The sequence below is a fragment of the Mastacembelus armatus genome, chromosome 21 (genome assembly GCF_900324485.2).
Source record: "Mastacembelus armatus chromosome 21, fMasArm1.2, whole genome shotgun sequence".
Taxonomy (NCBI): Eukaryota; Metazoa; Chordata; class Actinopteri; order Synbranchiformes; family Mastacembelidae; genus Mastacembelus; species Mastacembelus armatus.
In genome coordinates this window covers 10,205,331-10,230,263 of record NC_046653.1, presented here as the reverse complement: position 1 = coordinate 10,230,263, position 24,933 = coordinate 10,205,331, and the positions used below count along the sequence as shown (strand labels likewise).

At 39.1% G+C, this 24,933-nt stretch overlaps 2 protein-coding genes across 2 annotated transcripts in view; one reads left to right on the top strand and one right to left on the bottom strand.

Moving 5' to 3' along the window:
* Window positions 1-1,209: 1,209 nt before the first annotated feature.
* Window positions 1,210-24,933, bottom strand: part of LOC113123492 (general transcription factor IIF subunit 2-like) — a 33,357-nt gene continuing 9,633 nt past the window's right edge. Inside the window, exons 5-8 of the mRNA XM_026295629.1 lie at window positions 7,216-7,297; window positions 5,307-5,406; window positions 4,808-4,951; window positions 1,210-1,673 (exon numbers count right to left, since the gene is read on the bottom strand). Coding sequence (XP_026151414.1) covers window positions 1,539-1,673; window positions 4,808-4,951; window positions 5,307-5,406; window positions 7,216-7,297 — 461 coding nt within the window. The 3' untranslated portion in view covers window positions 1,210-1,538. The remainder of the gene's footprint in view (window positions 1,674-4,807; window positions 4,952-5,306; window positions 5,407-7,215; window positions 7,298-24,933) is intronic.
* On the top strand, window positions 18,944-20,864 carry kctd4 (potassium channel tetramerization domain containing 4). Its single transcript, XM_026295628.2, has one exon. It carries the CDS (start codon window positions 19,204-19,206, stop codon window positions 19,978-19,980), a length of 777 nt encoding a protein of 258 aa, XP_026151413.1. The 5' UTR covers window positions 18,944-19,203; the 3' UTR covers window positions 19,981-20,864.

The window sequence follows — 24,933 nt, the reverse complement described above, 5'->3', positions numbered from 1 at the left end:
GAGGATAATAATGTACTGTGTTTCAGAGTGATGGAAGAATTAGGATTTGAGTGGTGATAGATTTAAAGAAATAACATTCTCACACAACTCTATCAGGCTCGCTCTAATGACAAAATGCATCACTAAAGTCTTTGAAGAAGCTTTTTTTTTTCTACACCTCCTCAGTGCATGGAACAAATCAAATCCATAGGTGGAGCTGCTGTAAATAAATTAACCAGATCATGATGTGATCCAAGGCTCCAGCAGATCCCCGTGACCCTGGTTAAGGAATAAGCAGGTATAGATAACGGATGGATGATGTGATTCACTAGTGCCAACCTTTAAGTCTGATGTAGTGCATTTGTATTTCTGATTGTGAGCTGATACATCTATTCTGACCCTTTTCATTTAAAAAGTTCATCTTAAAGGTTAAATCAGGTAAATCAAAAAAAATGGTGAACCTCTGATCTCTCCCTAATCAGGAGTCTGCCCTTTGACAGCTGATAGAAAACACCCGCTGACCTGCTGAGTGATTAGGGTGTGGTCAGACACTCAACATGCTTTAAATTTTAAACACACAGGGCAGCAGCAGCAGGTTTCTGCCCTGTGTGATTTATGGTAAATGCGGCCAAAGGCTGTCCACAGTTACCATCGTAGCACTACCAGCAGGGTGCACCATCAACACTGTCACCCAGAACATGTTCACACTTGGCCTGCAGCAGTTGAACAAACAGGGAAACTAACGGGAAACTGTGCAAGAGCTTTTTCACAGCAGACACTGACTTGTCAAAGGCAGGTGGTGCCTGATAACACCTTTGACAGGTGTAACCTTCCACAGGAAGTGGTGATGCACAGTCCAAAAAACAAAAGCTATCTTGAATTCCTTAAGTTCAATAAGACCAAGCCATGTTTTAATCTCAGATGTCTTGTAAATATAACTTAAAGGCAGATATATATGGTTTTGCATTTTGCAAATCACTCCAGATATTATTTTAACACATACTAGAGCAATTTATTTTCCAATACTATTTGCACTTTGCAATTCCAGGCAGCCACTAGTTTTTTGTTACTCAACTTACAGACTGGGAATTAGCTAAAAGTCTTGAACAATTTGTTTGCCTTATTTCAGTGCTGCAAGATACTTGATTACACAAGTTGCTTTTGACACAAACATGTTAAATGTTGCTTTCAGGCTCTCAAATATGAATAATCAAAGTCAACTGAGCATATTTGGTGCCATGGCTGGAAAATAAACAGGCATTTAAAGACTTCACTGAGAAACAGATGGGCATTTTTTCACTTTTGACATTTTATAGACAAGGATTAATCGAGAAAACCAAATCAGATGAATTAGTCATGTAAATAATCATTAACTGCAGCTGTAGCCTTTCCACCCAGTGATAATGTTAACTATAGAGTATTAGGAGCTCAGACAAATACTACTTCATGTGTGATGAATAGTATTTAAAAACTAAATTCCTCACGTGTCTTAACCAGCTGTCTGCTTCCTGTGTGATGAAACTAAAGTCACTTCTGGGGCTCACAGGACTTTACTGGAACTAAGCGGTCTCCATCTCTTCCTCCTCTTCGGTACATGGGTTGAGTCGGTATTCTGGCTTCAGTTCCCAGGTGCTTTTGTGAGCTCCCTTGCTGTTGTACGTCCCAATTTCCCTCATAATTTCTTTCAGATAAGTCTGCACCAAATAGAAAGGGACAGGTTTAAATTTGCCGTTTGACAACATTACATCATGATGTGTACAGTTCGCATATAACAGAAAACACCATTTGCATTTTGTGTACAAAGGTACACAGGCAAAAACAGTAATATTGAACTGAACATCCTGGGTCCTTGTTATCATCGATGCATAGTTCCTGCCACACACCAAGTCTGTTTTTCTTTCTCAGGTACATCCTTATAGTTTGAACTGACTGATACCACTGATACTAAGCAATAGTCAAACATGTAGTTTTGATTTCCTCATCTACCTCCTCCAGAAAGTGACTAATTTAAGGTGCGGCCTGTGAGTCTGCTGAAACCGTCTCAGGATTATGTTCATGGCAGAGAAACTACACACAGTTTCCCTCAGTACTCAGGGATCTCTGTCTGTTCCCTTTTGTACCTACCTGTCACTCAAGTTATTTCAGAAAATGTTTTCTTCTCAATTCTAGATGAATCTTCCTAATTTCCTAAATTGTACTGAATTATTCCAGTGGCACATGAGACTAAAATGACTTTACCCAGCATTGAGTAAAAAGACTGGTGTAGTTTGATTTTGTTTAAGCTGTGGCACTTCATGTCATAGTTATAATCCGATTGGATTTGATTAGGATTTTATTTCATTTCATTTCTGTTTGGACTCTGTTTAATTATATTTAGATTTCAGATGTAATTCCAAGTTTCCTAATTAAAATCTGATTTTGCACCACAGAGTCTTCAGGTGGGTTTGTCCTTTAATTAGAGAATTAAGCTCTACGCACCGAAACACAAAACATCAGACACCGCAGATCACAGGAGCACCAGAAACTTCCCACTATTTTAATATCTACCAAGACATATTACAATTTGATTCTACCGAGGCAGGAATAGAAAGTATTCCAAGTCTTCCCACTCTTCCAAGGAAATCCCAGAATTGTCTAACAAAGCAGATTTCTCTAGAGCCGAACTCTGAAGAGTTACAGCCGTTTCTATGGTGAGGAAAAGTAAGGAGCGGAGCAGGGGCCCTTACTATTTATCCTCACTAGCCGAAATGTGACTGTATCCTCCAGGCAGGTATCTGCTCAGCAGCCTGCTCTTTCTATTTGGCTGGGGGCACGCTAACATACACATGGGGTTCAAAACAATCAGCAGATTAAATGAGGAATATTAAAAAAGGAAAAAAATAGAAATATCTACACAGCGAGGGTGATGTTCAGTCGTTCACGTAACAGTTTAGTCTTACAGATACTCTAGAAAAAACTCCAACCACACACTACATGCAGGAAAAGGGCCAGGACACACACCGGCCAAGACTTTTCAAGGAAAAAGTCTCATTTTCTGGAGTTTTTTTTTTTATAGAAACCCTGACACTGACCTCCCAAGAGAGGTTTTTCCTCCTGCTGGAAAATCCATCAATCCCTCATATCTTTCACCATATTTGGCATTGTTTGTAAATGCTCCCATTTGGCCCAACATCAGTACATCTGTTTTTCACTAGCATAGTAAAAGATAATCAGATTTCCTGCCCCATTCCTGCACTCCATGGATGGAGTGGAAAAGTTTCTATTCTCTAACTAGCCTAGTTTACATCGAGCTGGTATATGTACAGTTCTGTTAAACTTTACTTAACAGTGCTGGTTTGTTTGGACTTTTTTTTTTTTTTATTAAACTAAGAGACTTGAGGTCCTTCATATATTTAGCAGACCCAAGCTATGAGCAGTGGTATTGAGGATTTAAAGAATATGTAAACCATCACTTTGCATTTCACTTCTCTCAACACCCTCTCTTGACAATTTGCAAATCTTCAATCCATCAAAAATAGAACCACAGTGGATCATGAAACAGATCATGAGTTTCTCCCACCGTCTGTACCAAGTTATTGTGCAACTCTTATCAATAAGCATTGTTTCCAAAAGGCTAGCTTCTGGCCTTAAAAGAAGAGTTTGCCATTTTGGGAAGTCATTCCATGGTTATGTTAGCAAAAACACAAAAACTGGGAAGACTGGGATACAGCTCATTGTCCAAAAGTACAAAATCTACCTGCTGGCACGGTTAAAATTCAATTATTTACATTTTATGTATTTGTTTAGTCTCTACAAAAACCAAAGTGTGAAAACAACAGTATGCTTTTCTGGTTATGTGCAGGACTTGGCTAACTGTTTTTGGATTTAATCCTAAAATAACCAGCTGCTGGCAAGAGCGTTGTGTTATCAATCTTTTCATCTAATTCTCAGCAAAAGAGCAAAGAGCACATTTACCAAAATAGAAAACTATTCTGTTAAGGTTTGGGATAGTTTGGGGCAAGTGCTCACTCCTCCTGACTTTCCTTTTTGCTGTCTGAATGGAAGTTTGAGATGTTACAGGATGTCTCACAGGCCAGTTACATATACCTTCAATTTGTCATTTCTTAGTGACTATGATTCTATTAACTCCTTTAACATGCATGGGCATTTTATTTTGGTAGTGAAAGCGCTGTTTGGTTTTATAAACCACCATAAATCCAATGCAAACCTCATTGCTGGTACTGATGCTGGAGTTATGGAAGACTGTCATTACGGGAGCAGCACACATTCAGTAGTGCCATTTGTGAGAGACCTTACTCTCCACAACCACTAGGTGTCTCTGTTGAGCTTATAGAGGCATGTCCCCTCTACCTCATGAATAACAGTGTGGTGTGTTTCAAGACTTTTCATAATGGGCATTTCGGTTACTTTAGTTCAGTTAATTCAAGTGTTAGCCAAGTGCTTTGGGAGATAAATGGTGGTGTGGAGTGTATTGCAGCGTTTGACTCCTACTCAGCCAATGGTTATGCAATCAGATGCAATCAGAGGGAGAGGAGGACCTCAAGGTCTCATCAGCACCTACACATCGCTGTTCTCTGCGAGCTGGAACGAATCCACTGTACTGTATTGATTCATACCATGTTTGTGTGTGTGTGTGTGTGTGTGTGTGTATGTTGGCCCTACTTTCAGCCACAACAGTGAACAGGCTCGAACGTCATGCTGTGGGCGATTTGTTCAAATTTAACAAAGCAAGGTGGATGGTGGGCAAGTGTATTGTTTATTTTGTCTTTTCACTTATACTGTTTTCTGTGTGTGTGTGTGTGTGTGTGTGTGTGTTTGTGCTGCTCACCACAGGTTGTTTGGTGATGTCCACCAGGTCTTTAATGTTGTAATACTGGTGCTTTTCAAAGGCTGAGAAAAGCATGTCCAAGACGACCTGCCGTTCAGCTCTCACCATCTTCCCCTCAGACTTCTTCTTCCTGTCATACTCCACCTTAGAATAAATATGCTTGTGTGTTTAGTCTGTGTCTAAAGTCCAGTTCTACAGTGAATGTGAAATTATGATCCCAGTGCATGAAATTATGTGATTAATACAATAATAAAGATTAACGCCAATAACGGATGACATGGACAACACTGAGGCTATGTTTGGATCACTTCGAGATCAGACCACCCTTTTTTCAGGCTGATCAATACTCAATACTGTGTCCAGTTAATTGTGGGACCTTTAAAAAAATTTTTAACTTAAATACTTAATTTTAACTTCAAATACCATGTCTTTGTGTCAAACCAGTCTCTCACACACACACACACACACACGCACCCACACCCACAGTGTTAGTCCTCACATTGAAATCATGGTTGGCCACAGGCTTGAAGACAGTAGTGACAGCTCTCTCCAGCTGCTGTGACAAACGCTGAGGCTTGGTGGATTCCTTAATCTGCAGCCTGTAAAACAAACACACACACAAACACACACACACACAATATTTGATTTTGCTTTCCATGATCTATACTGACAGATGTGCCTTTTGGCACAAAGCAACTGTCAACGGTCTGCATTCAGCCCTGTAAGTTAAACTAACCAAATAAGTAACAGCTGCTGTTCAGAGATATCTGCTTTCTATTTTCTATTTTTCTTGACTGGGCCGATCACTGAACATATTTATTTCCACTGATGGCTGAATAAAACGAAGATCATGGGCTCTGAAAAATGTTACGTAGAGAAAACAGCAGCTATCAGGTGTCCTGTCATAACTACCTTGAAATAATGTTACATCAGTTAATACTTAGTCATACTATTGAAGTCATTAGTAAAGCTGCATTCATGTTACATGCTGAAATGACCCAAATCTAATGAGCGTGTAATGTGAACGTAGTCTTCCTGACACATTATAGACGCTATCGCCCACATATTTTGTCCCTTTTCATTTATTTGTAGACGAATCATACCTCATTGTCAGTACAATATTAGCACAAAACTGATAACACTAATAATAATAAAATAAAAATTTCACTAATAAACACATATGATATAAATTATGTACATTAAAGCATGTAGAGGTTATGTTTTTCATATAATCAACTTTTTTAGAATAGAAAACTGTGGTGAAGTTTCTACCAGAACTGCTCTTGAATTGTGTCGACACACACACACACACACACACACACACACACACACACACACACACACACACACACACAGACAACATAATGTCTTGCATGTCCCGTAGCCTGCCATGATGGACGAACATTTGTCAGCTGCCATCCAGACGGGAGATTATAAAACTGGACTGAAAAGTGAAGACTGACTTTGTAAAGTCTGAAATTACAAGCTTTACACTCTGTAACATTTAAAGAGTAGGATCATCAGCACAGAAACCTGAAAAGAGACTTTTTGAGGGCAGATGGCAGAAAAGTCTCTGGGGACTCATTTTAGCAGGACGATCATCAAAAGAGCTTTTCTTTAATGACTAAAGTGTCTCAGCGATCTGATGGCTGAAATGGTCTTGCACACTAAAGCAAACAGTGTTGTGCATTTGCCTTGGGTTGTACTGTAACGGTGCATCTGCCACAGTGATGCTGTTGCTATAGCAATATCATCCACCAACTCTGGCTGGAATAACAGATTCCAATGAAGAGGAGACAGAAATCAGATAAAAAAAGCAGAGTGGACTCAAGTGTTTAGTGTACATACAGTAACAGTCACAATGCTGCCCCTGTCAACACACCACAACTCCTCTGCTGATGTTGGAATTTAATCAGAATACTTAATGATTTTGTGTTGTCCAGGGATGAAATTCAACAGCACAGTTGTAGAAAACAATGATGCCCTGGCTGTTTCATGCATTTCTGTGTTTGTTATTCCCAGAATTGTATGAATAATTCATCAGGGGTCTGCCTGCTCTGTGACTGTAGTGAAAATGCTGTGGAATATTACAGATTGCATGTTACTGTTGTGAAATGCATATCCAAAATATTAATACATAATACAGCAGGAAAGTGCTGATGTTTTATGTATGCTATTCATATTATTTTTATTAAAAATGTCCAAGTGTGGGTATTGTTTATTTTTTGTCTCTAACATCAATTTGTGGGATTTTAATTTAACATATCATTCATTGCTCTATCCCATTGTTCTAGCTGAGTGACGTAACTTCTAAAACTCACCTTACTTGACTGGATGCAATTGATGCAATTCATCAGCATGTTTTTTTGGCCCTCAAGTGCAGCATTCACCTGAACAATTTCACTCACTTTTTCAGCTTCATGTAGTTGTCACTGACGACTGGTCTGCATTCAGCCCTGTGCACCACCATTCCCTCCAGACGAATTTCATCTACAACAAAGACAGTGACTCAGCAGCTCAATCATGACTCAGATACACATGCACAGACACACTGTGTTTGTTGAAAAACAGTAAAACATTTTTTTTTAATTTTTTTTTTTTATTGTTCACATTTGGCTAATAGAAAACATATAAATAACCTGTACATATTTTTGTCACAACACAATGTTGTGTCTTTTGCACTCCTGTATAAACTCTTACATGATTTATTTTGTCCTGCAATCACAGAGAAATTTAATATTTTCACCGTTGGAGCAGGGGAAGCTGATCAAATGCCACCGTGTCAGGATGGTGGTGAAAGAATGAGGCATGCTGTGTGATGCGAGGAACATATATATATATATATATATATATATATATATATATATATATATATATATATATATATATATATATATAGATATATATATATATATATATATATATAGATATATAGATATATAGATATATATATATATATAGATATATAGATATATAGATATATATAGATATAGTTGTGTGCAAACGTTTAATACCACCCTAATGAAAACCCAGAATTTTGATCTTATAATCATTTTTAAAATTATTTTCATGTCTTTGAATGTATCTTATGAATAGATTTACTACATGCATATGACTATGACATTAAAAACATATAACCATTACTGATATCAGTGGATTATTTTCATGGGTAGTCAAACTTTTTCATATTACTGTGCGTGGTGTGTGTGTGTGTGTGTGTGTGTGTGTGCATGGATGTGATATTTGCTGATTTGCCGGACCTCTGTGGTATGTTTAAAGAATGCTCTGAAAAATGTTAAAAAATGGGTTTAGACAAAAATAAATAAATAAATGAAGCTGTAGCCTGTTTCTCTTGATAACCTTTGATTGTAGTCCACAAGGGGCAAATCAACTAAGCTGCTGTGTAAGTGTAAATGCTGTGTAAATGATATACTTTTCAAAATCAGATTAATAAAACAAAATACAGTGTAATCATAGAAGTCTGTTGATTCCCAGTGGGAGATATACAGCAGTATGCCAGTAATTATAACCCAGTATTGTAAGAGACATTACTATGGGTATTCTGTATAATAAATACGTTTGATGCTTCAAGTATGTTTTGAAAGTAATACTTTTGAACTTAACATTTTGAATACAGATCTTTACTTGTAATAGACTTATCAAATGCAGGCAAGACAGTGGTATTGTATCTCTCATGCAAACATTAAGTCATAATTATGACTAAGGTTTTTTTAAAAGTGCTAAAAGAGGTCACTTGGTGCTTAGTAATACAGTGCCTAAGAAATACAGTTCCCAAAAAGGCCTAGAAATATAGAAGTCTGTCATTCAATGTAGGAACCAAAATGAAGTAGTGCTACATTGCCAATGCTGAAGTGCAGTCTCATCACAGAATTGTGTTGAACATAAATCCTAATAAGACTGAAAAACGAGCATGCTTTCTAGTTGCTCTAGATTTTGAGCCAAAGTTTACTCTTGAGCTCAGCAGAGATGGGACAAAGTGCCAGGACGACAGCCATTTGTACAGCTTCCTGGCCATTTACCAAATTGAATGAATGGTCACTGGGGAAAAACCAGAGTGGCACTCTGCTTGAGGTCACACTCTCGGTACGGGAGGTGCATTATGGGACTGTGATCTCGTCATTCTCCACACTGAGCCCTGTTCATCCAGGTGTTGTGTCATATTGTTCCAAGGTGAAGAGAAAATAAAAAACATCCCCTAAAAACGATGTTTACCATATACCACTGAATAGACTAGAGCTGTTTTGGTCAGTCAACAAATGTGTTTGAGCCTTAAATTACACACTTTATGGGTCCAGCTTATTAAATGTGACAAACCACTGTTTCCTGACATCTTAAACATGATTTTGTATACTCAATTAAAAAGTTCTACATGAATCGATAGTGAAAATAATTCTGCTGCACTTTTAATTCACTTCTGCTTGAAAGCTTGTGACCTCTTTGAATTTATATTCAGGTGTGCACAGCTGGCAGAAGCAGCTTCAAAAATATCTGCAGCTGTAATGACTGTTATTGGTAAATGAAATGAATGTGTTTGAGTTTCTACCTTCAAATGTGCCAAAATGTATATAATTAGGAACTTTAGTCAGATGACATGCAGCAAACCATAAAAAAGGCCACACTATTACACCTATATTCACCCCAAATGATGGCATAAAATCTTGTCATTTGAATGGGAAGTTTAGGAAAAACAGGCTGCTATTTTTTTCCATTTTAAAATATTTTTTCAGTTCTATAAAACCTAATACTAATCTTAGGTATTCATGCAGAAAAATGCATAATACATTACATCAGCATATTTAAACCTTGACCAGTTATTTTCCAGCCATCCTTCTATGATCCATTCATAACTCAGACCTTGACATTTTCATCTATTCCTGACTCACCTTAATTGTGGTCTCTGGTTTGTTACATTTATTTTTCAAGTTGTTGTTTCATAAGGTGCTTTAGCCAATTATTCAGCTGTGCAGCCCACAACCTTTTTCCTAAACCATTTGGTGTCTCTTTTGGTCCTCTCAAATTATTAGTGAGCCTGTTTCATCTTTTTTCTTCTTTCTAAATTTTGAATCAACTGTATAGGAGATGGAGTCCAGTTGGTGAGCGTTGGAGTTATATTGGCAACAGCTCTGTCTATTGTGCATTGTTGTATGACTTGGCATTGTTTGAATCTGGACACAGAAAAGGTCTGAGAAGCTGCTACATTTCACACCTATCAGTTTACAAAATGAGAACGAGACAAATGTGGCAAACGAGAGGCAGACAAGTGTATAGAAATCTGTGGAGATTAAACAGGTGACGATTGACAGGCACAACTCACCTGTGGAGGAGGGAGAGAGGTTGCCAAAGTTATTTTTTTCTTACAGAAGAGTTCAGTATCCCTCAGGTGTGAAAGCCAGAGTTAGTAAATTCTCCTGCAAAACATGCAAATTCTCCATGTTTCTTTCACTCACGTCTTTTTCTTTTGTTGATGTCTCAAACTTAAAACATAAGGGAGAAATGCAAAGAAGAGATTTATTTAGCAGAAATTGAATGTAGTGTTTATAAATATGTTGTCACTAGTGAGGAATCACCAGAAAATACTGTTGCATTTTTTAAATCTTAGAATGAGCCTTTTAAATCTACATAGGGGCAGGTCTCCATTCATGGAGGCAGCCATGTTGCACCAACATGTTTCTACAGTAGCCCAAAATGGACAAACCACACAGGGTTATGTTTTGGTTTAAAAGTGATGGCCACTGTACTCTCCCTCATGCCTGAAAACAGGGGTAGGTGTGTCTGTGTGTGTGTAACGTTATCTACAATGTAGATAATAATAGAAACAAATAAAAGCCATTGAATGAGATAGTGTGCCCAAAACATTTGACTGGTACTGTATACCAGACCTTAATTATCAGTAGATTAAATTAATTGTTTGTATTTTTGCGAGATTTGGAGAAAAAGGTTTAACATCCATGGTCACCACAGTACCAGTCACGTCATGTGACCACACATTTACACTTTTTTTTTTTTTTTAATGCTCATCGCTGCCTTTTGAACAAGTGGATAAAATTCTGTGCAATTATTGGCAGATAAGTGCCAGAGTACCTGCCAATACATCTAAAAACACACCCACAGACAAGAAACATGCACATGACTACTGAATATCCTCCCCTGGCATCCCTGTTCTGGCCAAACAGGACGAAGCCCATTAAGAAACAACCACTGCTTCCCTCCTGTCATTCAAGTCTTCCTGTTTTCTCTCTCTAGGATCCAGAGGGATAGTGTATGTAGGAGAGGAAATGCCTTTCTAAACATGGAAAGAGAAGCATACTGTAGATAGAAGAACTGCACGGGATGTGGACTGAACAAAGCAAAGGTTATCTCAAGGGTTCTGTGTGTGGGAGGAACACTTTAGATGAATTGTAGACTCAAGCATGATGTCGTCACTATAAAACTCTTAAGTGCTAGATCAGTGTTGTGGTCCACACCTTCAGTAGATATTGAATAGATATCCTAATCCTCCTACACACCTGTTATATAGGCTGCATACACACTGTGCACCTTTAACCCTTTTTGTTTGTTTTCTGTCTTGTTTCCTTGGCACAACAATGAACACTATGCATGCATTAAAATAACAGCTCTAGTAATGACTTTTCATTGTTTCAGGCCCAAGCTGATTTTCTTTTTAAAAACAGTGCAGATTCTAACCTGAAGTGTCAAGTGGCAATTGCTAGTTCTGATGTTCCCTATCAGTCATCACAGTAAAAATGATTTTCTACTCATGCTTTTAAAAAAAAAAAAAAAAAAAACTTCCAGAGCAGTTACACAGAGCTGTGGATTCCCTTTTGGGAACAGGGCAGATAAATAACAGCCTATATGTACTTCACTCTTGCTTTAGCTATATTCACTCTTCTCCCACATTGTTGTGTAAGACACACACACACATGCACACACTTGCTCTCTGCCTGCTGATCATGTCATACTCTAAATTATTGACACCTGAATTTAGCACAAACAGAAAAAAACATAATACTATTTGCTTACTATAGATAATATTGAAAAAAAATGCTTGAGAGCAATTGCAGCAATTATGACTTAAATATGCCACTGGGCCAGTTACACTGTCTGCATTTCTGCTGCTGTTAGGAGATCTACAAGAAAGCTCCATTCAGTATTGCTCCAACTGATGTGGTATTTGATTTTTGGACCCTGAAACTATAATCTAAAGCTGTAAGTTGAAAAACAAATAAAACTATAAAGTCTGTCAATTGGCTAATCAATCGTTGCAGCTGCAGTTGAGACACATTTTTAGAAACTTAACGTCTTAAAGCAATCCAGTTTTCAGCGGCCACACTGTTTTGTTTTCTCGTTTCAGTAACTTAAGATGGTTCATTTCCATTTTCATTTGGAGCTGTGCCATTTGTTTCTCTCACTTATTTACTTACAACTGGAAACAGTAGCATATAACTTAAGCATATAAGTTAGTTATGGAGTTCCACAAGGCTCCGTACTAGGACCGATTCTGTTCACACTGTACATGCTTCCTTTAGGATATGTCATTAGGAAGCACTCTATTAATTACCACTGCTATGCAGATGACACTCAGTTATATCTATCTATTAAACCTGTTAACACAAACCAGTTAACCAGACTTCAAGCCTGTCTAACTGACATAAAGGCCTGGATGACCAGTAACTTTTTACTTTTAAACTCGGAGAAAACAGAAGTCATTATATTTGGGCCAAAAAATCTCAGAAATAACTTTTCTCAAATTAGAGCTACTCTAGATGGCATAACCCTGGCCTCTAGCACTACTGTAAAAAACCTTGGAGTTATTTTTGACCAGGACATGTCCTTTAACTCACACACAAAACAAATCTCTAGAACTGCATTCTTTCACCTGCGCAACATTTCCAAGATTAGGAACATCCTGTCTCAAAATGATGCAGAAAAACTAGTCCATGCATTTGTTACCTCAAGGCTAGATTACTGTAACTCATTACTATCTGGATGTCCCAATATCTCCATAAAAAGCCTCCAATTAATCCAGAATGCCGCAGCCAGAGTCCTGACAGGAACTAGCAAGAGAGATCATATTTCTCCTATATTGGCTTCTCTTCATTGGCTCCCTGTAAAACATAGAATAGAATTTAAAATCCTTCTTCTCACATACAAATCCCTTCATAATCAAGCTCCTTCATACCTTAAAGACCTCATAGTACCATATTATCCCAATAGACCACTTCGCTCTCAGAGTGCAGGTCTACTTGTGGTTCCCAGAGTTTCCAAAAGCAGAATGGGAGGCAGAGCCTTTAGTTATCAAGCTCCTCTCCTATGGAACCAGCTCCCAGTCTGGGTTCAGGAGACAGACACTCTCTATACTTTTAAGGCTAGACTTAAAACCTTCCTCTTTGACAAAGCATATAGTTAGGGCTGGCTTCAGGCAACCCTGAACCATCCCTTAGTTATGCTGCTATAGGCCTAGACTGCCCGAGGACCATCGGTGCACTGAGCTCCCCTACCCTAACCCCCCCCCCCTTTCCCTTCCCCTCCCCTCCCCTCTCTTCTCTCCTCCCACCTCATGTATATTCCACCATTGAATGTCACTAACCTTGTGCTCTCTCTCTCCCCTAGTTTGTGCTCTCTCCCTCTCTCTCTCCCCCTCTCTCTCTGTACCTTCTGCAGGTGTCCCTGGTCCTGGAGCTGTATATCGCTGATGTGCAGTTACTGGTCCCACCAACCTGCAGTGTCTATTTGTTGTTTATTGTTGCTGTTCTTTTCTCTCTGCTCTATCCACTCACCCCAACCGGTCGAGGCAGATGGCCGCCCAAACTGAGCCCGGTTCTGCTGGAGGTTTTTTTTTCTTCCGTTAAAGGGAGTTTTTTCCTCTCCACTGTCGCCAAGTGCTTGCTCATAAGGGAATTGTTGGGTTTTTAGTTTTAGTTTTTGTAAAGTGCCTTGAGATGATTTGTATTGTGATTTGGCGCTATACAAATAAAATTGAATTGAATTGAATTGAATTAACTAGGGCTGTCATTCAATTAAAATATTTAATTGCGATTAATCGCATGAGTTGTCATGAGTTAACTCGTGATTAATCGCAACTTAATCACACATTTCTATCTGTTCTAAATGTACCTTAAATTAATATTTTTCAAGTTTTACCATAAGTATGTTTTTTTAAAGAACTTGTTCATGTTCATTAAACACATGGAAAAAAAAAACAGAAAAAACAAGTTCCCATTATTTCTCTTTGCACTGAGCCAGCTGCTCAAACAGACAAGCCAACTGAATTCACATCGACAATAAACGCAGACAACTTTTGTCTCGTTGACGCATTCATTTTGACAGCCCTTCACATAACTGAAGAGGCCACACAAATTCTGCTTTTCTGTCCTGTACGTTTATTGCATTATATTTGTACACTATTGTGAAATGCTTTTATAAACTATAGTAGTTTTGCTGTTTAGAAAATCAGTAAAATTAACTGCATTGCTGTCAATATTTGAGAATTATACTCATTCTCCTTCCAATAACAGGTGATCAGGACTATATATTAATTGGTGGTTTAAAACAGGAAATTCTGAAAACCAACATGAGTATGTAGATCTTCAAAAGGTAAGATCTTCAACTCTTTTTAAGAGAAATGAAAACTGGCCGAGTGAAGCTGCTAGAGAGACAGATGCGAGGGTGAGAAGGTCACTCGTCCACCCCCTCACTCTCATCTCTTACCTCCATCTGCTCTGAGGCCCTTTCCTCCAAGCTCCAACCCTCCTAATGTTAAACAACAAACAGCTTGCCACCCACCAGGTCTCAAGCCATCATCACTGTCTTTGGATGAATTGTCCCTCCTCACCTGGGTTTCAAGGCACAAGCACAAAGGGCTTAAATTAAAACAATAAATACAAATACACTAAAACCCTTATCAGCAAGCAATTGGGATGACTAACTGCGGCTCCCTGGTAGTACCTTTCTTTTCTCTTTTCAAGGTTTACATAGCCTTAAGCTGCATTCAGTGTCTACAAAAGGATTTTTTTCTTCTGACAAGACTATTTGACCCATTGCATAAGCTGCTTCTGTTACTCTGCTTCAGGCTATTCATTGCTTCTCTGAAACACCACCTTCCTGCCTCTGATCTTGATTGAGATCTGACTGAGGCCTGGTGACCTCATGGTTACAGTGTCGATGTTTAAGGTGGCTTTTGCACTCAACAACAATTTGTAAATCCTTTGGGATGAAATGGGACTATAGTCAAGAAAAGATCTGTACACACATTATTTTCCACCTTGAGTACACTCTGATATAGAATAGTGTACAGTAATGAACAAAATGCATAAACAACTGGGTTAGCTTCACCTGCACCTTCATTCTGTTGCACACTGCCAAGAAATTGCTAAAACCGTACATCAGTAATGTCAAACCCAGATTGAATATCTTAAAAGATTTTTGGCTGCTATCAAGAAAGTCAAGAGAAACAGCTGCAGGCTAATGCTCCAACAAAGGAAAACCACGTTTGTGCATGTACGCACAGTTTCAGAATTACTCCACATGATGAAACAACACCTGTATGCATGCAAGGTTAGAGAAATCTAATTAACAGACTAAATTATGCTGTTGTACATAAGCTGACACCTTTTAGTCTTTTCTTTCTTCTTTCATATACCCACTAGTATTAATTCCTCATGGGAACTTTACATTGATGGGCATTCATTTCCCGAAGACTCACCCTAACTTGAACCATAACCACCTAACCTGTAAACCACGTCATCACCACACAATTAATTCATATTCACGGTGGGGAGCAGATGAAGTCCCCATGACGTGAGTAAAATCAGGTGCACACAGGGTTGTGATATTGTCTATACATCATGACAACAAGGAAGCCAAAGGGGGGGGGGGAGTCATTGAGTGAGTCTCAAAATATAATTTTCCATTAGAGCTCATCTCTACCGAGCCCAGAGGGTGCTTCATTAAGGAAATTTAATGACTTCATTCATTAACTTTGAAGTGATTTTCCGACGTCTAACTGTATTGAGCCCACTCGTTTTGATTTTGCCATGTATCAGCACCATTCATATGCAACAAACAGGCTTCAAAGTAAAGTGAAAACTGGCGAACAACTTAATTACTAGTAGATTTTACCAGTCTGCATCCTTTTCACATCCTTAAAAACTCATTTGCTGTTTGAAGTATATTTTAATACAACATTTATGTAAATGATTCATCTTTCTAAGGTTAGGCTAAAACAGTGTTACAGCCAATATAATACTTATGATAAAACTCTTGATCTTCTTCATGTTCGGGCTTGTGCCATCAAAGTGTTATCTTTTTATCCAATTATGTTTCAAATAATATTTCTGTATTTTTTATGTTATATTTGAGGCAACTTCATTAGTGATTCATAGGTATTTATGTTGTTTGTTGGTAGTATGAAAACATCTTTAGTCAAATTCACAAAGTATGACATGAAAATACAGTATGTGTCTTCATCCATCCATCATCTATACCCGCCCATTCCTCTTTAGAGTCACAGGGATCTGCTGGAGCCTATGTGGACTCATTCTGTACTTATTAAAAGAATATCAGTAAGAAACCCACAGGAAATAAAATATGAGTTTGTAATTTTCTGTCAGAGGGGGCAAATGTCAACAGCTCTATTATATAACAATTTCTTTTAAATTGCAGATATGCAATTTAACTTTAGTCCAAAGAATTAAAGCAATTATATAAAATGTATTGGTTTAAATTCGGCTGTTCATTCTTTACCTACCTTGGACAGGTGATTGTTTTCAAGTCTTTTACCTGACACAGTGACTTTTGAGGTTAGATTAACATTGCTCCTGACTGACAGACACACACTATATACACTAGATATACCCAAAGGAATAAAGCATAAGACTGACAGCTCTGAGCTCATACAAGACCCTATTTTAAGTGGTTGCCATGCCAGCTTCACAGCAGTCAGTGACTCCATGTTTCACCACAAGCTCTTAGAGCAGCTCTATGAATAATTCACCACCTTTAACAGGGAAGGAGAGTCCTTGCTTGCAGCATTTTAGGAAATTTAATTCAAATGTCCTAGCCGTTAGCTTGGTAAAGGGACACAACAGCTGTGACGAACAGATTCTCACTGGCTTTGAAGATAACCCATTGTCCTTGATGAGCCAGTTTTAATGCACAGGAGGCAGAAAGCAGGTCAAACCTCCCACAATCCTTTCTGCTGCATCTTGCCCTCGTTTGCAATTCCAATTGAGTGTTGTTGATCATGATATCACCAGTCACTTATGATTAGAAAATCAAATGCAGAGACCCAGAGCGCTGTCACTGGGATCTTCTCCCAGATAAACAGACAAAGAAAAGCAGTTTCACTAGTAGTGAATATTTTGAACTTAAATGAAAGACAAGGAGCATATTTCTGACTAATTGCAATTTAACCATAAAAGTTATTTATTAAAATTAATTAAGCGCTAAAAAATTCTAGCTACATGTTAACAAATCATACATGTGACAGCACCATCATTTCCAAACCTGCAGTGAATATGAATGATGTCTGGAGAAGTGGCCTCAAGTGTGAACTAAAACTGCTGATAAATCATACAAATTGACTGATATTGCCTCCTTGGTATACAAACAAATAGTTAAACTATATTCACTTAAATATTGCTGAAGCAGAATTGTCGGGGTCACTATCAAGTATAAACAATTATGCGTGTGTATTCACGTGTAAGAAATAAGTTAATACAAAGGAATTAATACAAAGGTTTAACTGGAGCTTGCTTTCTGCAATTTTGTACTTCGCGAATAAAATGCTAAGAAACACCAGGCAAAATCTGGCAGAATAAAGCTGGCAACATACAACATAAAAAACATGAAGGTCTGCAGGAAAACACTGATGGGAAGATATGAGCCTTTAAAATTCATAATAGGTGAAAAAAAACCCCAAAACATTAATGCACCATGTGGTAGTGTACTAAGTACACACTGATTTTTATCTACACTCTCTCTAAGGACCAAACACTCACACTCCAAAAGTACAGATCTGCTATTGGCTACTTCAAATCTAACAAAAATGACAGATTATGCTTCATGTTATTCTGTATAATTAGCCATTCAGTCACCAACTTTAAAGAATAATCATTCTTTTATTTTGCAGTCAAATACTGTCCGTTTACGTAATCCCAGATTGACTTGTTGAGATCAGGGCTCTGTGGAGGCCATACCGTCTGCTGCCAGGTTCCTGATTCTTCTCGTTTCTGAAGATAGTCCTGTAAGACTCTGCCGGATTGTTTAGGCTCATCACACTACAGAATGAATCTTGAAACCTTTACACGGTAATGTACGTAAGTTACACCCCCCGGTGTATTCCTTATATTTGATCTGATGTAGGATTGTTACACACCTACAGTTGCGCTGGGGGAGAAACAGTTACATGAAATACAGACACACGGTGCTCTGTACCACATTTCAAATCTATTGCAGTTTCCTGAGAGAGCTGCAGGCCCAAGCACTGGCCAATTCAAAAACTGTTTATCACCAGACGAGCATTGATCCATTTCTGCAACAGGCCCCTAAAGACAGCTCAATCAATGCACATGCAATATTGGTTAAGACAGAGGACTGCTTCCTGTCTTGCAAAAACAATATTTACATAAATTCACTCCCTGTTGCCTTCATTTACATAAGTAAGACAAACAGCCTACCTCTGTCTATCATAACCAGAGACGAACCACAAAGAGCATGCCATTTCAACTGACTCCTTTTCAGACATATTCCAGTTTACATGAAGTGCTGTGTTGTAAACAGATGGATTTGGCTGCAAAAGGAGTTTCATGTTCAGACTCGCACAAGCTGAGACAGTTTCACGCCACAAAAATTATGGATGCAACCGCACCCCCACCCCCCCTCTCCATCTGGTGACAGGAGGGTGTATGTGTGTGTGCTAATTGCTGGGGCTCAGCTCTGTGCCTTTTTTATCTGAGATAATTAGGGAAAGAGAGCAAGAAACAGGTCCTGGAGTCCGTACTCTGGTGTTTGCTCACATATTCCTTCTCTCTCCTCCCTGAATGTGACGCTCTGCCCACCCACTCCTAAAGAGAGAGAGAGAGAGCGCGAGAGAGAGGGGATGGACACTGAGCAGTGCAGAGAGTCAGTCTGTTTTCTGCTCCCAGTTCACTGTAGTGCCTCTGCCAGACAGCGCTCACCCATCCACCACCACACACTCTCCAACACATTCACTCTCACTATACGACAGCTGACAACACCTTTTCGTTTTCTCAGCAGCACCATAGACTCACCCAGATCCAAAAGAGAGAAAGAAACGACTCGATTTGTACTGCACACGTTCACAGACGAACCAGCTCTGAGGAGGCTGGGTGGAGGCTGGAGAGGGCAACTGGAGAATGGAATGGAACCTCAGAAGGATGGAAAGTGAACTGAGGCATATCAACCCGGACCTGCTGCAGCCCAGCAAGAGCTTCAAGAAGCCTTCTTCAGGCACCATAACACTCAACGTAGGGGGTTTCCTGTACACCGCCCACCGGACCACCCTTGCCAAGCACCAAGGGTCTCTTCTAGAAGAGTTGGCCAACGGTAAGAAGCCAGTTCAGCATACCGACTCCATGGGCAATCCGTTCATCGATAGAGATGGTCCAGTTTTTCGCCATGTGCTCAACTATCTGCGAACCGGTGAGCTCCAGCTACCTGACGATTTCCGGGAGGCGGGGCTCCTGCGACGGGAGGCCGATTTTTACCGTTTGAGTGAACTGGTGGAGGCTGTCGTTGAGTGGGAAAGTCAGAGAGCAGCGCAGAGAGAACCCGCCTTTTTGGAGGTGACGGATAGCCATGAGAGGTCACAGGGCCTCAAGGTGTACTGCAGTGACCCTGCTTTCATCGAAAAGGTCAAAGGGCGGCTGGTCCAGATCTCCAAGAGCCGTCTGGATGGGTTTCCAGAAGAATTTGTGGTGTCGTCCAATGTGATCCAGTTCCGGCACTTCATCAAGTCGGAGCCCGGGTCACGGCTTGTTCTGAAGGAGGACAGCACATTCTTGTGCACGCTTGACTGTCTTAAACTAGAGACAGTGATGTTAGCTTTAAGATCAGGCTTTAAGCTGGTCACTAGCCTCGACAGCAGCAAAGGCTCTGTGGTGGCAGCTGAGGCCTTGCATTTTGTCAAGTAGAATCAAGGGAAACAGGATGAAGTGAAGAAGAGATGGCAGATGAAGAAAAGAGTAGTGCCTGATACCATATCCACCCTGCTAAAATAAAGGTATTGGCTTGAAGATCTTGTAACATGTAATGTGGAGGAGGAGAACAGGTGGGTTAGACTGTCTTACAGGACAGTGTTTACATATTTACTGCGCAATATTGGCTAAAAACAGTTTTGGGTGATCATTATCAGCAGAATGGCATGTTGGCATTAACCATTGTACTGCCTTGCAAGCTAGTATTTATAAAATTCAGAGTGGTCCAAATCAAATTTGCATATATGATATCTAAATTGAATGGCATTTGATATCTCACAAAAATAACACTTTTTAATGTGAAAGCAAAGGCCAACAGAGAATCCTTTCACAGAGAAGACAAAGGGACCAAACAGAAACACCGACAGCTTTATCAGTGGACCTGTCTTTGCAAAGAAACTGCTTCTGCTACTTTGTCAAAACCAGCCGTGATGTGCACTGCTGTGCCACTCAGCTTTTACTACAGTCTGTGTGTGTGTTGCTATACACTGTGTGTGCTGTGTTTAGTTGGTTTAATAGCTTGTGTTTAGTTGATTAGCCTCTCTGGAGCCTGAAGGGGAAACAAGAGTGCATTAAGGTAGTTCTGGATGGACTAAAACTTCACATCTGAATCAGACTGAAGCAGCACACTGTTTTTCAGATCATGTCAACAAGAGGATAAGAAATGTGATTAATGTAAGGGCTTTGAATCTAGCATGATGCATGTGCACTAAATAAACTGTGTGTTTCTTAGTGCTGTGAGCCTCTGTGAGCTAGTGTCACAACAATGCCTACTACTTTTCAATGTGAATATTTTACAAATAAAAGTGACACTGAAACTATTGGGTCAAAGTGTTTTGAAGTGTATCTGGCAAAGTCTGTGTACAGTTTAATGTCACTGCTTGATGTGGCAGCCTGTGAAATCTTCCCTTGAATACATTATGTGTCTAGAAGTTGTTTTGCATAAATTATAACATCAGACAGCCAGGGTGAAAAGTGTACTAAAGTCAGGACCATTTTGCTTGTGTCCAGTTGCATAAATAGGTATACTAATAACCATTTAATCCTGGCCCACCTGAATATAATGACTGCACAGTGTGTAATAACCACTGAACCAGAACACTGTGAAACAGTTAATTGGGAAGAGACACACACTCAGAATCAGAATATTACTAATGTTAAATTTCTCCAAGTGTTTCATGTCTAGAGCTGTCTAGAAGGTGTATGGAAATTTAAGGATTACAAGGGGGAAAATGAAAAATGGATTTCTGCTGCTGAACAGCACTGAAACAAAACTCACTCTGTTAAAAGTAAACATGAAAGTTTTTTATTACAGGTTCTCACAAGGAACATCCCAACCAGATCGTGGTTAGATTGATATCCAAAAAAATATCAGGTCAACAACTGGGTTTGCTTGGTTAGGGAAGATTTTCCACCTCTCATTGTAGAAGATATTTGAGTTCTGATTAAGTGACAAAATGACATTAACACCTTCAGGAACAAACTGTATGGTGACAAGCGAAATTCGCTCCTAATTTTGTCAGTCTTAGCGTCAACCTAGTGTGTCTTACATGGAAAATGTGTCATAGTATAGACTTACATGTATGGACCTAATTAGGTGAGTCGGTCATGACACTGTCACAAAAAAAAAAAAAATCTCAATCATGCATCAATGTCACACATCATCAGTTAACAGTTTAATTGAAACAAGGCGTCTGTCTGCTCTCACCTTTACACCACCTATTGCAGTAAGTTGCACCAGCTCGCTGCCACCAGAGCGAAACAACTCTACCTGCAGAAACCTTTAGGGAACCCTTTCAAACCCTCCCAGATCTAGTGAAGTTATCTGGCATTTTAAAAGTGGGCTAGTCTGGGACATAAATCCTGCTCTTTTTCCTCAAGGAAGAGCTCTTTTTATCTCTATGCAAGGTACTCAGATGTGTGTCATCATCATCAGTACTTTTTTCCCCAGCAATACGCAGTGTAATTATTGTAATTTCAATAACATAGTTGCCAAGTGAACAACTAGTGACCTTATACTTTTGTGTCATAATTAGTCTTCTGTGTTAGGTGACGCAGAATTGCCCTGAGTTCATGATCACCTGAGTGAACCAGTTCAACAGAAAGAGTAAATGTGAACAAAGCTGGTTTTTCTGGGTACTGTGTGGTGTAGCATGAGATAAATTAACATTGATACTGCCAAATACTTTGAGTAAAAACAAGCAAAAAGTACATAAGACTAGATGTAACAATTATTTTTTTAATTAAAACTTTATCCATATTGATTACAGTGACAAATTCAGTATGTCAAACTGTCTGAAAAAACCCCAAAGAAAAAAAACTCACCTGAAATAAAATTCTAAGCAGACAATAACAGAAAGGTACTACAATAATTTATTCAAGCACTTCCACAGCAGTGGAGGATTTAAGAGGGGCAAATTAAATAAGGGATCAAAGCGACAGTCTATAGTATGAGTAAAGTCCCAGTAATGCTGGATCTCATACTTTTCAATATGCAAGTCAGTTGCACATTTTGATAGACTTACCATGTGCCATAAATACTAATATCTTTTGGAGACCATGCCCGTTTCAAAACACGTTTCCACGTTTCTCATCATCACGGTTGTTTTCTCAGACTTTGGAATATCTCTTCTAGAGCTATGGGAGATATTATACAATTGTTTTCACAGACTGTTCATGGCAACTAAGCTGAACATCTTGTAAAACTGGCAACGTCCTCCTTTTAAATAAGCAATGCATAATTAAATAACTAAATAAATTAAATCCCTTGGTATCTGGATGAGAAAAATGTACAATAGTGACTGAGTAAAATTTTCCTTTTATAAGCTAACTGGACCAGTGCAAATGAAATAATAATGTTGTATAGCAACAGGTTGATTAAGCTGGGTCACTAAAGTGTGTAGTGGCTGTGTTTAAGGACAAAAGAGCTGTTTTTGGCAGTGGATGATATTCTTGGTGCCAAAGCAAATGCAAAACAAGTCAGCCTGGTTCATGTCCAAACAATGTGAGGCACAGATGCGTCAAGATCCATTTATGGAAACTTGTGGGAGTGGAAATGTTTAAATTAATTAATTTGAAACATTGAAAAGCATCTCCTCCGCAGTGCATTCATGCTAGAATGGAAAATCCTCCGTAAAACAATTTCATTTGCCTCTTGCTGCCTCTTGGAACTTCAGCTATGCAGACATGCTGCTACCATACCTGTACAGTAACGAGCATACCTGTGGACAACAACAATGGCTTTCTATTGAGCAGCATATCTCACTTCACCTCTTAAGTGTGCTCCCCCTCCGTGGCGACTGAAACCATCTGTTCTAGCAGGCAATGTCGTCAAATTGCCAGCCCAGTCGCCACCACCCCCGTCATGACTCATACACCCACAACAACCTCTGACATCAGACAAATCTCATGCACAGCCCACTCCTCACAAACACAGACAATAAACATACAGCGCACACTTTACAACATGTGCGACAAAATGCAAACACCTTCAAGAGGAGATGAACTGTGCTGTTCAAAGGTCAACAAGACCAAGAGGCCTTTTCATTTACTAATCAGCTCCATTTATTTAAATGATGGTGACTGATTTAACTTATTATTCACAGGGTCAAAGTGATCAATACCTCAACAAAAGCAGGCAAAGGGTGTTGAGGGGGGCAGGAGATGCAGGTGGAGAAAGGTGGCAAGTGAGAAAAGCTCAAACCCTACTATCAACAGTCTCATCTCAGTCTCTTCACCTGTTGCCAGGCAAACTCCTACATCATACACTTGCAAGCTGCTCGCTCTCTCCAACACCCCACCTTTTTGTGACGCCTTAGTTGTGTGGTGCCACTTGGCCAGAAAATGACTAAGATATCTCAGGTCTTTATCTTTCAACTCCAGAAAAGGAGGCAATGGCAAAGGAGGAGGACAAAGACAGAGTGATGAAGAGGGAGGAGGAGGGTTGATGAGACCACAAAAGAGGCAGGAGCAACCATTACTCAGTGACAAAAAAAAACAAAACAAAAAAAAAAAAAACATATGAGAATGATGCTGAGAGGCATGTGACACAATGAAACAGCAAGTAATGAGAATCATCTTTATGCAATGATATATTTAGGTATTTTTATACTGAATCTCTCGAACAGCTGATACTTGCAATTTTGGCTTATTCAGAACGAACAAGGACAAGACCTGTATTTTCCCCACAGCAGTAAAAAGCAGAAAGAAAAACTGTTTTCATTCTAGATTTTTTGTCCTGTGCAGTGTAGAGGATTCTGACTCTTGAGGCTAATGTGGTCAGAAATCTGAAGCATTTTGATGAGAGCAGATGATGTCCATACTATCAGCTGCAATCTTTCCTGAGACCTTAAGAAATCCCCCAAAAGTGTGAGTTGATTTTTGGTTGTGTGATTATGGTAATTATATTATTTGTTTTTTTCTTAAACTACAACAATCAACTATTCTGAGGCTTTTTTATTAAGCATGCTGAGGTATCATAGCTGGACATTCACTTGTAGGAAGAGTACCAGCAGCACTAAATCATCTACATCTATAGAGAATAGACAATGCTCAGATAAAGACCTCTGCAAATTAACAATTCTAAGTCTTCTGAGATCTCTTTTGTTGAAAGACATGGTTCATATCGGCTCACATTGCTTGTAAATGGCAAGCTCAAAATGTGTGATCAGCTCTAACCCACACCTCCAGTCTTGTTTCATTGATTTGACTTTAGGTTTGCTAACATCTGACTCTAAGTAGTGTTTGTTGATCTCATTAGTATCGATAAGATTTTAAATTGACTGTTTTTATCTTAGATTAAGCTCTGCCTGTATTATAGACATTTATACATGCATGCAGGTAATTTGTCAGTATAACTAAGCATTATCAGTATAATGAGACTCCAAATCA

Coding starts and splice junctions, on each gene's coding strand:
- kctd4 (XM_026295628.2), top strand. CDS start 19,204: ATGGAATGGAACCTCAGAAGGATGGAAAGTGAACTGAGGCATATCAAC.